Source organism: Rhinopithecus roxellana, chromosome 16 (assembly GCF_007565055.1).
Source record: "Rhinopithecus roxellana isolate Shanxi Qingling chromosome 16, ASM756505v1, whole genome shotgun sequence".
Classification (NCBI taxonomy): domain Eukaryota; kingdom Metazoa; phylum Chordata; class Mammalia; order Primates; family Cercopithecidae; genus Rhinopithecus; species Rhinopithecus roxellana.
In genome coordinates, this window is record NC_044564.1 from 110,352,994 (window position 1) to 110,367,845 (window position 14,852).

The 14,852-nt window shown below is 40.6% G+C and overlaps 1 protein-coding gene across 3 annotated transcripts in view; it reads right to left on the minus strand.

The window, feature by feature from the left end:
* Positions 1–14,852, minus strand: part of TMEM245 (transmembrane protein 245) — a 103,090-nt gene that overhangs the window by 68,697 nt on the left and 19,541 nt on the right. For all 3 annotated transcript variants that reach the window (XM_030919415.1, XM_030919416.1, XM_010365592.1), the window contains exons 4-6: positions 6,226–6,342; positions 3,683–3,916; positions 80–249 (exon numbers count right to left, since the gene is read on the minus strand). In XM_030919415.1, the coding sequence (XP_030775275.1) occupies positions 80–249; positions 3,683–3,916; positions 6,226–6,342 (521 nt within the window). The remainder of the gene's footprint in view (positions 1–79; positions 250–3,682; positions 3,917–6,225; positions 6,343–14,852) is intronic.

The window sequence follows — 14,852 nt, forward strand, 5'->3', positions numbered from 1 at the left end:
AAACACATGGAATGGAAGATTTCAAACCATGAAATATATTAACTCCAGTAAGACAGCTCAAGTCCTTAAAATACAATACCTTGCTATCAACTTTTAACAAGAATTTTCCAAGCCCGACAATGGGCCAAGGCGCGAGAGCTCCCTGCCGCTCCTTCAGGAAGCTTTCTGTAACACCCCACCACACATGGTAGTGTTTCTCCAGGAAGTCCACAACTCCAAAGTGAATGACAAGCTTTTTGAGTATCCAGACTAAAAAAAGGTAAAAAATACAAATATAAACAAAATATAGATTAACAAGTTGTAACATGAAAAGGTTCCTTAATTTCACATGACCTTTCTAAAATAGCAAAGCTAGTATTAAAAAGAAGATCAATGTTAAAAAGCAGGGTGGGACTCAAACTATTCCACACAGATGGAACTGGACGAAGTAACTTTTCAAACCGTCCCCAACTGCCTATATATTATCTTCTTCATGAAGTCTGAATCCTTGAAGAGTCTGGGATTATGTTATGGCCCATATAAACATAAGATACTCTTATCATGAAGATTTCAGTGACTATAATTCTGGCCCCTCACATATTTTCCCCCTTCCTGAGTAAAGAATACAAAACCCTGACATTTCCTCATCTCCTTGGCTTTTACAGTTGTTCGTCAAACTTTGTTTTCCTTAGTTGCTCGGCTGCAACAAATGGCCCAAGGCTGTGCACTGCAACTTCAGTGGGGACCACTCTCAGACCACACCATCTCCTCCTGGAGTTGGGCAGTGAAGTGGCCTTCAAGCAGAGGTTAAGCTTCCTGTTAGAAGCCAATGAAGAAGGTGGTAGGGCCAGAAGGAAGTGTTACTCAACTGTGAGGCTTGCCTTGAAGTTTGGACCCTGGATCTCAATCAGTATATAATTTCCCTAACTCTAGAGATTTGTGTTCTTAGCTCTGGCCTTATAACCTAAAGGTTCACAATTTGCTGTTTTGAACCATGAGCTCAGTGTTACACACAAGTTCAACAATTCCTTTATTACCATTTTTAAATCCCTAAAAAAGTCCTAGAAGAGCTCCTATAGTTTCTCTAAGTCCAGGTAATTACAAGCTGTAGAACAGCTTTTAGGGGCCACCTTATTCACAGCCTGCTCTCCCAAGATCATGTCAAATTCCTATGGTGACCAGAAGATTAAGCTACGACTAAGAGAAATGAAATTCCTGCTAACAAACTTTAAGGAAAAGAGAGTTGCAACAGCATCTGACACAGTTTGCCAGCACAGTAAAATCATCTGGAAAAAAACAAAGTATGGAACAATCTAGAAGAGCAATTTAAACTGCTCCACTCAGTTTAATAGGAAGCATGGCGATGGTATCTGCTCTCTGACTTGCTTAATTAAAGCTGTATCTTGTTCGAACTGCCTAACAGAAGTTGTTTGAGGACACAAGAACCAGATATAGGCCGGGCATGGTGGCTCACACCTGTAGTCCCAGCACTTTGGGAAGCCAAGGTAGGAGGATTGCTTGAGTCCAAGAGTTTGAGACCAGCCTGGACAACATGGCAAACTACAAAAAATACAAAAAAAACAGCCCGTGGTGGCCAGGTTCAGTGGCTCACACCTGTTAATCCCAGCACTTTGGGAGGTTGAGGTGGGCGGCTCACAAAGTCAGGAGATCGAGACCATCCTGGCTAACACAGCGAAACCCCGTCTCTACTAAAAATACAAAAAATTAGCCAGGCGTGGTGGTGGGCGCCTCTAGTCCCAGCTACTCGGGAGGCTGAGGCAGGAGAATGGCGTGAACCTGGGAGGCGGAGCTTGCAATAAGTCGAGATCACATCACTGCACTCCCACTTGGGCAACAGAGCAAGACTCCGTCTCAAAAAAAAAAAAGCCAGTGGCACGCACCTGTAGTCTCAGCTATCTGGTGGGGGACTGAGGCAGGAGGATCACTTGAGCCTGAGAGATCGAGGCTGTGGTGACTGAGTGACAAAGTGAGACCCTATCTCAAAAAAAAAAAAAAAAAAAAAAAACAGATACACACTTCAACCATTTATATTGTATGCTCCCTGAGGACAGGCACTACTATACTGTGCTCTGGTCATAATAAATGTTTTAAAAAAAATGCCTATTTAATTAACTATCCAATTTAGTGAGGAAAAATAAAAATAAGTGATGAGAACTAATGATCTAGAAGGTAAATGCGCCAATAAGTTTAGACTTTTAGACTACGGTGGAGAACAGCTTTCAAAAATCAGATTACGTTTTAATCAATATGAAAAACCTTGACATAGGAAATAAGGAGTAATCAAATGTAGGAGGTACCCAGATGGCAAAATCCACAGCAGCCATTGAGGACTCAATGAATTTGGCACAAAATATGGCTGCCACAAGAGGAAAGCCCAAATAATCAGGAAAGTATTAGGTAAAAGATGTTTCTACAATGCAACTGTCAGAGAAAACTCTTCTTTACTCTTTCTAGTCTTAGAAGAAAAACAGTTTTAGACAGAATTAAAACTGGTGGGCCTTAAATTACCACAGCATTAAGATACAAAGACCTGATTTAATGGATTATGGAAAACTATGATTCCATTTTGATGTAATACATATAATATATACATACATGTAATTTAATTTTTCTGTCAAACAAATCACAAGACTTTACATACATGTATTTCTCAAAACCTACATTTCCTTTGAATTAAAAAGGCAAGGTAAAATGTGCTTCCCTAAGAGTAGCTCTCAAAAATCATTCAATCTCAGCTGGGTGCAAGGGCTCACTCCTGTAATGCCAGCACTTTGGGAGGCGGAGGTGAGCAGATGACTTGAGGTAAGGATTCGAGACCGGCCTGGCCAACATGGTGAAATCCCACCACTACTAAAAATACAAAAAATTAGCCAGGGGTGGTGGCGCGTGCCTGTAGTCCCAGAAACTGAGGAGGCTGAGGCGGGAGAATCATTTGAACCCAGGAGGCGGAGGCTGCAGTGAGCCGAGGTCACACCATCACAATCCAGCCTGGGTGACAGAGTGAGACTCCATCTCAAAAAAAAAAGAAAAAAAAAATCATTCGATCTTCAAATTCCAAAACACAGATGATTGTTAACATTCTCCTCCACAGAATCATGGATGGCTAAATAGTCAAATCTCTACATGGAGCTATCAATCTCAAATACTACATGAAACTGTAAGAGGCTAAACACATTTTCTGAGCTTAAAAGTGAAATATTGGCTGGACACAGTGGCTCACGCCTATAATCCCAGCACTTTGGGAGGCAGAGGTGGGCAGATCACGAGGTCAGGAGATCGAGACCATCCTGGCTAACATGGTGAAACCCTGTCTCTACCAAAAATAAAAAAAATTAGCCGGGCATGGTGGCTGGCACCTATAGTCCCAGCTACTTGGGAGGCTGAGGCAGGAGAATGGCGTGAACCTGGGAGGCGGAGCTTGCAGTGAGCCAAGATTGCGCCACTGCACTCCAGCCTGTGTGAGACTCGGTCTCAAAAAAAGAAAAAAGAAAAAAAAAGTGAAATATTAAAGATGCATCAAAGTAATAAATTAACAAAATAGTGTTTACTATTTAAATGCAAACGTAAGACTGTTTTACTTTGCAAGACAGTAAATTTATCTCAAATATTAAAATCCAAAAGTAAAAAAAGAAGAAAAAAATCTTCAAAGACAAGACAAGATCATACTTAACCAGATAATGACCTGCAATAGGCACCGGCAGCAACTGTACAATCCACAGGTTCAACCAGATCTGCACGACGACAATGGCCCAAACCAGAGACACGAAGTAGATGTCACTAGTTTTCTTCTTTCTAAGAAATGTTCCTATTTCAGGCCTTCGTCTGCCCAGAGTGGGTGAAGGGGAAGTAGGTGAAGGGGAGGAGGGTGAAGGGGAGGTGGACAATGTTGGAGGGGATTCTCCCCTGTCCAATGCTTCTGAAAAGGGAAAGAAAAACACCACACACCATATTAGTCCGCATGAGGAAATGGGAATACAGAGCCACTCGTTAGGCTAGCCTGTTTCAGGCCTTCAACATGTGCTGATATGGTATGATTACATTGGGTTAAAAAAGACAAAAATATCTGGACCCATGTTTGCACATGCACTGAAAAACGTGGAGAATCACAATGCCAACAGAGCTTGAATCTAGGAAGAGTAAGTTAGTTGGTGATAGAATTGGGAGTCATTAAAACAAAATACATGACAAAGTAGCTGAGAATTATAATTATCCCATAAAACTTATTCAAACTAAAGAAACAAATGCTAACATATACTAGAATTTCTATATTTAAAAATCCCTCTTCTTTTAATAGAACTTTAGATTAGATGTATTTATATCCATTTCTGACACAAGAAGACTTTTCAGTGTTATTTCACCTAAAATGGAACCAACTGATCTTACAAGAACCCAGGGCTTTCAAACAGATAGAAGATACAAAATATGAGTGAGACACAAAAACAACGACAGATTTCTCAGGTGAGGATTTTCAAATAAAGGAAACCATACTGGATTATTTCACATAAGACACCATTTCCTAACAATGCAACCACCATGTTACGTTTTACTATAGGGTGTTATTATTTCTATTTCCTAGTTTTAATAAGATATACCACATACATCAGAAATTACTAACTCCTAAAGCAGTATTACTCTATATATACTATAATAATGAAGATTATTAAGATCCTAAAACTTGCATTTTGCCTTCCATTAGAAAAAAATGTTAATTACAAAAGTATGTCATGTTGAACATGTGGATTGTTAATTACAAAAGTATCCTATGTCAGAAAGTCTAGAAAAAAGAGAAAATAAGAACTCCCATAATCCCAACCTCATATTTTCCCCCTGGTCTTTTACTTAGTCGTAGCATGTTCTACTTATCCTTTCTCATTCTTTCTCTTCAGTTGAACGTCACCTCCACCAGAGCTAAGACCTTGTCTATTTTGTTCTCCCTCCACTGAATTCCTGGCACATACAATAGTATCTCATATACAGGAGGTGCTCACTAAATATGTGAATGAATGACTTCCCTGTTGTTTCATAATTTTCATAAGCAACCACCCACACAGTAGCCCACTAAGTGCTGTATCATAATTTCCTTAATGTTTTTCACGTTAAATGTTCAGTTATGAATACATTTTTACTACTGAGACCACTTGCACCCTGGTAAGTCAACTCACCTCACCAGGACCAATATTCTACCCTTACAAGTTCAGGGCTAAAGCCCAAGCTAGTTAACAGATGCTTTCGTTTGATTCTGCTCTAAGTAGCTTTCTAATTTGGAAACTTCATGTTGGTGGGTGTGACAGATATTTGAAAGAAAGAGTCCAAAACCAAAACATCATTTCCTCTCCACTTTGGAAACATAATTCCATGTGCAAGAAAAATAAGTGTTCCTACTATACCAAATTCCTTTCTCTTAGCTGACATTTCGAAAGTCAGTTCTTCAAGGAGAATTCACTCTAAATATTCCCTAACTCCAAATACCTCTGGCACTAATGGACCTCTCAGCACAGACTAAGGTGGCCTTTTACATTCCGGAACTCTCCAAGAGTACAGCATGACTCTATAGCTGGTATATCTACCAGGTGGATCCCTCAGGAGCCTGCAACTCCCAAAGCCAGGCCACACAGGACAATGAGTCCGAAACAACCAGAGAGGTCTGTTTTATGGGTCAACATATTAACACAAGCAGCATGTAAACTTTCAGAGAAAGAATGACAGAGAAATGGATGACTGCAACATGGAAAATAAAAGTCCTCCCCAAAAAGAGAGCTGGGAAAAGGGAACAAAAGAAAGAAAAAACAACAGGAAGAGACAGGGCAAAATAAAATCATGGAGGAGAACTGACAGTTGTTGAAGAAAGAAATGGAAAATAAGAAATCAAGATAAGATATGCAAAAAATGGAGGGAAATGTGGGGAAGGTAAATGGAGACTGAGAAAAGGAAAATAAGAAAAAGAAAGGAATGAAGAACAGAAGAAAAATAAGAAAAGCCTTTTTTTTTAAAGGAAAGAACAAAGAACTAAGATCAGAAACTTAAGAAGGTAAATAATTAAATGTATTTAAAACGTGATATATGAGAACAAAGATGAGAGGGAAAAGGGCATAAAAAAAGGAACCAAAGAGAATAAATGAAGGATTAGCAGAAGTAGCATTTTGTGATGCTAGTGTCCTAAATTTTACATTCTATGTACATTTCATTTTCCAGAATAACCTTGAATGTCACCAGAACATCAGTCACCTGCAGGCTGAGTGGAGAGCTGGTCTTCACTGCTTGATTCGTACCCTGTGATAGAGATGGCCAAGTTTGCCAGAGTAGAAGCTGCCATGGAGATAACCTGCCCTGGTAACTCTGCCCCTGTAAAAGAAGCATCCATTTTCAAAAGTCTTTAAAGTGGGAAATAATGGCTGCAAATTTAAACACAGTCCAACGTTCTCAACAACAACAAAATAAAATGGTTACCACTGACCCACTGAATAAGTGGTTCTTCACCAAGGAAGAACCATTAAGAATCGACATGAAAGTGTGCTAAAAAAGCAAATCCCTCGACTTTCTGTATACCTTTCTCCTTTGGGAACTTCATGCTGGTGGATGTGGCAGACACTACACATGTAAATTTGGAGTCCCACACTTACATTTGTTAACAAGTTGATTTCAATGCATACTTCTATTGAAAAACACTACCACATCAAGTCTGTGAGCTCCCTGATCTGTCTTAGGCTATGTTGTATGACTAGGTCTCATCTTAGTACAAGATAGCCCATATTTGGTGATCATAATAAAAACATTCCACAAATAAGTATGCAAAAATATGGGTATTATGCAAATAGATATCCATATAGATCTATAAATTACATAACTCAGTACAGGCAAAATCTACAACTTTAAAATCTAAAGGAACATGACCTTGTTTCATGTTATATATTTCCATGTTAAATTCCTAATAGGCAGTGCCAATCATTTGCACTAAATTCAAGCAAAACATTCACTGGCAAAGGAAGTCTGTCAACCTTTAACCTTCTACAGCAGACAAGGAAGAATAGCTCACTGAAGAATAGCATCAGGTTCTAGCATACTTTCTTGCACACTAGACTGGAGAGCTAAAAAATTGTATTTCTTGGATTCCCCTGTAGCTAAGGTCTCACACGTGACAGTTTCTAACAAGCAGGTACACCTGTGCAAGACTTGAGAGGCTGAAGTGGCACACTGTAATTTGGAAGCCACAGAGCTCTCGCGTCAAACACAGTCTGTCAGGAAGGCACATGGTTTTTCCGCAGCAACTTAGGAGAAGTTCTGATGTCTGATCTCTAACTTCACGGTGAACAGCAGCAGCAGCCGTGGCCCTCTGCCCAAACAGTCCTTCAGTGTCACTGAGCATTTCTCCTGATTGCACTCCTTCTGCCTGTGTCAGATTCCAAGATTAGTTGTCTGGTCTTTCCAGAAATTCCATGTGCAAAACTTGTAAGCGCTAATCAATACCTCCTACTATTTATTTAAACTCCCTGAAATAGATTCTATTGTTCACAACTAAGAACACTAGCAATTCCTAGTCATCAAATCATACACCCACACTCATACAACTGAGACATTATTTTTGGTAGGCCAAGACTCAGTATGGTAACATAGGATTCTGCCATGCCAATGAAAAGAGCATGACCCTTCAGAAAGCCAATGAATTTCAGCTCCAAATTAACTCCACACACCCAAATATCCAAGGCTGGCCCTCTCCCAGAAAGCAGCAAGCCAGAGCCTGAGGTGGGGCTCTTTGGTAGATTCAGACATCAGGATAAGAGTACTCACCTTGCTCAATCATACCCTGTCCCTCCTCTAATAAATGCCCCTGTGACCTGAAAGAGTTTATTTTTAGATATGGTATCATATCTCTCAATATTAGAGAAATTCAAACTCATTGTCTGAGAGGAAAGCATAAGTTAGATTTCTGGATTAGGATCTTACTCTCCTGGCCTGTGTACCCAAGGTCCTCCTGAAATGCCAATAAGACAGCAAGGGTTGACAGAGAAAAACGGTCTTTCATTTCTTACATGTACTGTGTGCTCGGGAGAAAGACACAGACCCTGCCCCCAGGGAGTCTAGTAAAAGACATTAATTAAAGAACCACACAAATAAACATGTGTATACAAATTATGGTTGCTATAAAAAAAAATCCTGGGTATCTTGTGACATCCTAACAATATCCTGGGCAGAAGGAAAGCTGTGAGAAGAACCTAGCATATTAAAGACAGTGAAAGAAGGTCAGTGTGTCTGGAACACAGACAGCTAGTAAGAAACTGGTATCAAATAGACAAGGCTGGAGAGGTAAGCCAGATGATGCAGATCACAGAACACCATATGAAGGACTTTAGTCTTTATTCTAAGAGGAAGAAGAAAGCACTGAAGAGTTTCAAACAGGATAGTAATCTTTTTTTCACTGAAATTTTATTGAGACAAAAGTATACTCATATGCAGTTGCAAGAAATAATCCCAGTATACCACCATTTGTCCAGTTTCCCCTGACACAAGATACAGAACAGCATCATCACTACAAGGTCTCTCATGTTGACCTTTTATAACCACACTCAACTGCCTCTCACCCCTCTCACCACCCTGTAAATAAATAACCTGTTTGAGATATAAGACCACTCCTGCTTGTCTGGAGAAAGAGAGACTAGAGGGGACCTATAATGGGTACAGGGAGATAAGTTGTTGCAGTACTATAGGAAAGACATGATGCCAGCGTAGTCTACAGCCACAACAGGAGAGACGGGGAAAAGCAGCTGCGTTAAAGAGACAGAGAAGAGTCAAAGTGGACCACACTTGGTGAGGAAGCAATAAAGGGAATCAAAGAGATGATGGTATCCAGGTTTCCAGACTATGGTTAGAGAACACGTAGCAGAAGATTCTTGGCATATTAGAGTTATTTTTAGACTTTCAGAAAGAAGTTCCACAAACAGGCTGGGTGCAGTGGCTCATACCTGTAATCCCAGCACTTTGGGAGGCCAAGGTGGACAGATCACCTGAGGTCAGGAGTTCGAGACCAGTCTGGCCAACACGCCAAAACCCCATCTCTACTAAAAATACAAAAATTAGCTGGGCATGGTGGTGCATGCCTGTAATCCCAGTTACTCTAATCCCAGTTATTCAAGAGGCTGAGGCAGGAGAATCGCTTGAACCCGGGAAGCAGAGGTTGTAGTGAGCCGAGATCGCATCACTGAGCTGAGATCACATCATTCAGCTGAGATCACACCAGTGAGCCAAAATCACACCACAGCACTCTGCCTGGGTGACAGAGTGAGACTCCGTCTCACAAAAAAAAAAAAAAGGAAAAAAGTTCCACAAACAAACTGACCTACACCAGAGTTGGGGCAAGACTTAGCTTCGCAGTACACCCGGGAGGATCTCTTAGGCCCCACTCAAGAGCAAAGTTTGGGAACACCTCATGGCCTGGGACAATACAGTAGAAAAAGGAAAAACAAAAACAAAGACCTTCAGGTCAAAAATTTTAAAAATTAAGAATTCTCTCTTACATAAGATTACAGACTAGTCAAGGATCTTGAATTACTAAACTGGCCTCTTCAAAAGTAATTTAATTAAGTGGTCACTCTTGGTCACTCATCTAGAGACACTGTAAGAAAAGTAAGTCCCTGGTCGGGCGTGGTGGCTCACGCCTGTAATCCCAGCATTTTGGGAGGTCAAGGTGGGCGGATCACAAGGTCAGGAGATCAAGACCATCCTGACTAACATGATGAAACCCCGCCTCTACTAAAAACACAAAAAATTAGCCGGGCGTGGTGGCGGGCGCCTGTAGTCCCAGCTACTCAGGAGGCTGAGGCAGGAGAATGGCACGAAACCAGGAGGCGGAGGTTACAGTAAGCCAAGATCACGCCACTGCACTCCAGCCTGGGCGACAGAGCAAGACTCCATCTCAAAAAAAAAAAAAGAAAGAAAGAAAAAGAAAAAGAAAATTAAGTCCCTTGATGGTTTTTGCAAAATAACAAGATCATTGGATAACTCTTCAAATAATGGACTTTCAGTTCAGGTGCATTTTAACTTACATTTATTTCTAAATGCCTACTAAGCATTCACTCACCAAATAGGCGACTAGGCTATATGCCGATATAAGAAACTAAGACCCTGGTCTCAAATTCAGTCTGATACTTAAGAGCTAATGTAAAGTAAGTGTAAACTGTTAGGGAGCAGTTTGGAAATCAAACCCACGCAGGGAGGTCTGGGAAAGGTTTCCAAAGGAGCTGTCTGACAAGAATATTGAAAGATGCCATCCTTTAAATCCATTTTAACAAAAGTGAGCTAGATAAAGACAGAACAGTTCTATCTCAGAGAGGAAGCTCCTGAGAGACTGGTGTCTTAGAGGGCAGGGGTAGAAAAGTGTTTCAGGAAGACAAAAAAGCAAGTGTGAAGACACAAAGGCAAGCAAAAGCAGAGTGTCCTCTTCAAAGAACTCTAGGAAGTTCAATAAGGCCGGAAGACAGTGTGAATGAGAACAGCAGAGTGGCATAAGAATGCAGAGGGAAGCTGGGAACAGGGCACGAAAGGTCTCACATTTACTATGAGGAAGCAGCACGATTCAGTGGCTGGAAGCACAGGTGAGGAAAGAAGACTCCCCAGGTTCAAATCCCACGTCTATTCTTACTACTTATATGGCTATAGGCAAGTTAGTTAACATCGAGCTGTCCCAGTCTCCTCATGTGTAAAAATGAGGCTTACATAAATTTGTATCTAATGTGAGAATGAAGTGAAATACATATAAAATGCTGGCCGGGCACAGTGGCTCACACCTGTAATCCTAGCACTTTAGGAGGCTAAGGCAGGTAGATCAACGGAGGCCAAGAGTTCCAGACCTGCCTGGCCAACATGGTGAAACCCCATCTCTATTAAAAATACAAAAGAATTAGCTGGGTGTGGTGGCACGTGCCTGTAATCCCAGCTATTTGGGAGCCTGAGGCAGGAAATCACTTGAACCCGGGAGGCAGAGGCTTCAGCGAGCCAAGACAGCACGACTGCACTTCAGCCAGGGCAACAGAGCAAGACTCCATCTTGAAAAATAAATAAATAAATAAAGTTTAGAACAATGCTGGGTATGTAGGAAGTACTCAATAAATGTTAGCTATCATCATCATCAATATCAATCTATTGGCTTTGACAGTATAAACTGGAAGTAGAAGACACTAACACTTCTGTAGTATTTCTTTGTACCTCTCCTCCCCTTTCTACTTTATATTATAGCCATCTATTTTCCCTTAGTAGATATTTTTAGATCTCCCCACAGAGCTAAGCAAAGTATCTTGTATCTATAGAGTAGGCACTGAAAGATTCGAGAAAAAGCTAAAACCAATCAATTAAATCTTCAAAACTGTGTGTTAAGGAATAACTCTCCAACTTGCTAATGGCACTAAAATATGCAGTAAATATGCAATAAAGCTTAGCTGCATCAATGGAAGCTGTAGTATTTTTCTAGTTAATACACAAATGACTCAGCAAATTTTTCGAGCACCTCAAACTTCAAAAAAGCATGAAAGGAGTAGCACATACAGAAAATCAACAAAGTATTTGAAAATTATGAACACAAGATTTGGCAAATTGCTTTTATCCAACAGATCTGTATTTTAATGACTTCTGTCTTAGTGATACCCTTCAGCACTTCAAAAACCTCAAGGAATTGGCCTGGAATCACAGTCCAAAAAAAAACAAAAAACAACAGTCCAGGTAGGGAGATGATAAACCGAACAGAAGAATGCCAGGACTGAGACTCTTGGCCAAGTTGTGGTATTAGAATGGTATTAGATTTAAAAGCCACAGCTAAAAATAGGCACAAAAACAAGGGAACATAATCTTGGGACTCAAGGACTGGAAAAAAAAAAAAAAGGAAAGAGCATCCAAGGTTTCAGGTATCAATCCACCCAGAGACAGGGCCAGCATTAAGCAGAAGCCAAATAACAGGGATCTACACAAATCCAAACAAGCATGCTACTGACATTAGCAGCCTAGCACCAGGGGACAGAAACTCAAAGAGTCCAGCACACAAGAAAGAGACCTCAGGTGAGATAGTATCTGTTAATACAACAACTCAATGACGAACAGACTAACCTTTTTAACAAGCATTGGTAAATATACTTTAAATCCAGTCTAAATAAGGAGATACTTCTTGATCCACTCCATTCTTTTTCACAGATATAGCAGCAGTTAACAGAAATACATCCAAACATGCTTATTGGAAGGAGGCACTGCATACCAAATAAAACCTCCCCAGCCTGCAAAGTTCCCTTTGAAGAAGGCTTCTGTTTCCATTACTAATGTGGAAAATACAACTCCCTCTCAATGGTTTCTAGTATTACATCACAAGGGCCTGCAGATGAACCAGTAGACTTTTCTCTAGGCCTGTTTAACTTGCAGTATCAGAACTGGGGAGTGGGAGAGGAACAGTAAAACATTTGGTTTGCTCCCTTTTTCCAATTTGGGCTTGACTGAACCAAACTTGTTCATATCTCATGCTATCCCAAAATGAGTAAGGCAACTATCAGGATTTGTCTCTGCAAAGACATTTCTAGTCATTTACAAACAATTACCAATGCCAGGAGGAACAGCACTCAGCAGTACTTGCTGGTACTTCTCAGGCCGGGTATCTAGGCTATTATAGATATATCTGATGCTTATTTCACTAACTTTTGAAGAAATTTCTTATACTCAGAAAAAATGGCTCTCTGAGCCTAAGTTTCTTCATTTGTAAAATAAGTATAACACCAATCTCACTAGACTGCTTAAAAAAAATTGAGCATTTTTAAAGAGTCTAACACAGCCTTGCTTATAGGAGATAACAATGCTAGTGTCCCTCTTTCCTCAGACGCCAAGGGAACATACTGAAGGTGGATTCCAGGTGCCATGGTTTGAGTGTTTGTCCTCCAAAACTTGTGTTAAATTTAGTTGTCATTATCACAAGTATTAAGAGGTAGGACCTTTAAGAGGTGATTAGGCCATCAGGGCTCAGTCCTCATGGGTAGGATTAATGTCATTATAAACGGGTGAGTTCAGCCCCAGTCCTCTCTTGCTCGCCCTTGTACCACATGATGACACAGCAAGAAGACCCTCACCAGATGCCAGCACCTTGACACTGGACTTCTCAGCCTCCAGAACTGTGAGCCAAGAAATTTCTGTTCATTGCAAGTTACCAAGTCTGTGTTACTCTGTCGCAGCAGCACAAAACAGACTAAGACATAAGGTTTCTACTAAGTAAGGTTTCTGGGATCTAGGAGGCAAGGAAGCTAGGTCATGTAGTTGTGTTAAGTCAACAGGACCAATATGGAAAACTGAAGGAGCTGACAACTACAACTGATGCAAGAAGGATGAGTAGTCAATACTTTTTCAGGATGACTGACACTCAAAGAGCCTGGGGAGTGGAAAGAACACTGGGCTTAGGGTCAAGAACCTACGTTTATTTATTATCATTATTATTACTTTTAAGACAGGGTCTCACCTCTGTAGCCCAGGCTGGAATACAGTGGCATGATTACTACTCACTGCAGCCTTGACCTGGGCTCAAACAATCCTCTAGCTTCAGCCCTCCCAGTAGCTGGGACTACAGATGCACACTACCACACCCAGCTAATTTTTATTTTATTTATTTATTTTCTGTAGAGACAGGGTCTCACTATCTTGCCAAGGCCAGGCTAGTCTTGAACTCCTGGGCTGAAGCAATCCTCCTGCCTTGGCCTCATAAAATACTGGAATTATAGCATGAGCCATTATGCCTGGCCAAGGACCTAAGTTTAAATCTTAGCTCCACTAGTCACCTGTGTGACTGCAGGCTAGTCAGTTAATCTCTAGAAGTATCTTCATCTGTAAATGAAGATACCATCTATCTTACAAAGATTTATTTGTATGGGTTCTGTTTTGTTTGCTTGTGGATTTAAAAAGATAGCACATTTAAAAGCACTTAAAAGTTCTTGGCTCATGACAGGCACTTAAATATTCTTCCCTCATTATCTTAAGCTTTTGGGAAATACTGTTAGAACTTCTCAGGTCTAAGAGGAAACCACTGAATAAGACCCTTGGGTTCAGAAGGAACCACTGAAACTAACTCAGCAATGATTCACAAGAAGAGTTTTCTGAGGCTGAGGTGGGAGCATTGCTTGAGCCCAGGAGTTCAAGCTGCAGTGAGCTATGGTCACACCACTGCACTCTGGCCTGGGCAACAGAGCGAGTGTCAGTCTCTAAAGACAAAAATATGAATAACAAATAGAAGAGTATTCTGGGTCTAGGAACCAAACTCAGGCTTTGAATTCTGATGAAATCCAGGACTAATTCTGTGAGTCTAGTGAACCACAGATCACGAAAGTTTCTACAGCACAAAACCTTCAAAGCTCAGAAGACACACAGAAGGATACTCACACAAGTGACTGGAAAAAAGAGCAAGTGACACAACAGGACATTGGAAATGACAAGGAAAGAGCAGATGCACACATTATCGTGGCAGTATACTAAAGCATTCCCGTACCTACCTATATTACAGTGACATCTACAGCAGGAAACTGACTGTAAGTATAAGAGGAGGGCTGTCCCATTACACAGCAGATGATTTGAGTTCTGATTCTTAAACAATGTTCTCAGGGGCAACAAGAAAAAAATACTCAGAAATTTAGAAAAAAAAAAAAACATTTAAAAGATTTATTTTATGATGAGGATTATTTAGACTAGAAGTCCAGAAAGGAATTCCAGATCAGTAATCACCTATCTTGACGCAGGTTGAAATGAGAGTAAAAGAAAATAAATAAAACCAAGATTTTCAAATCTGTACTCAACATTTATTCTGTGTGTCTGTGATTTCCTTGTCATAGCCTGTAATACAAATAACAGCA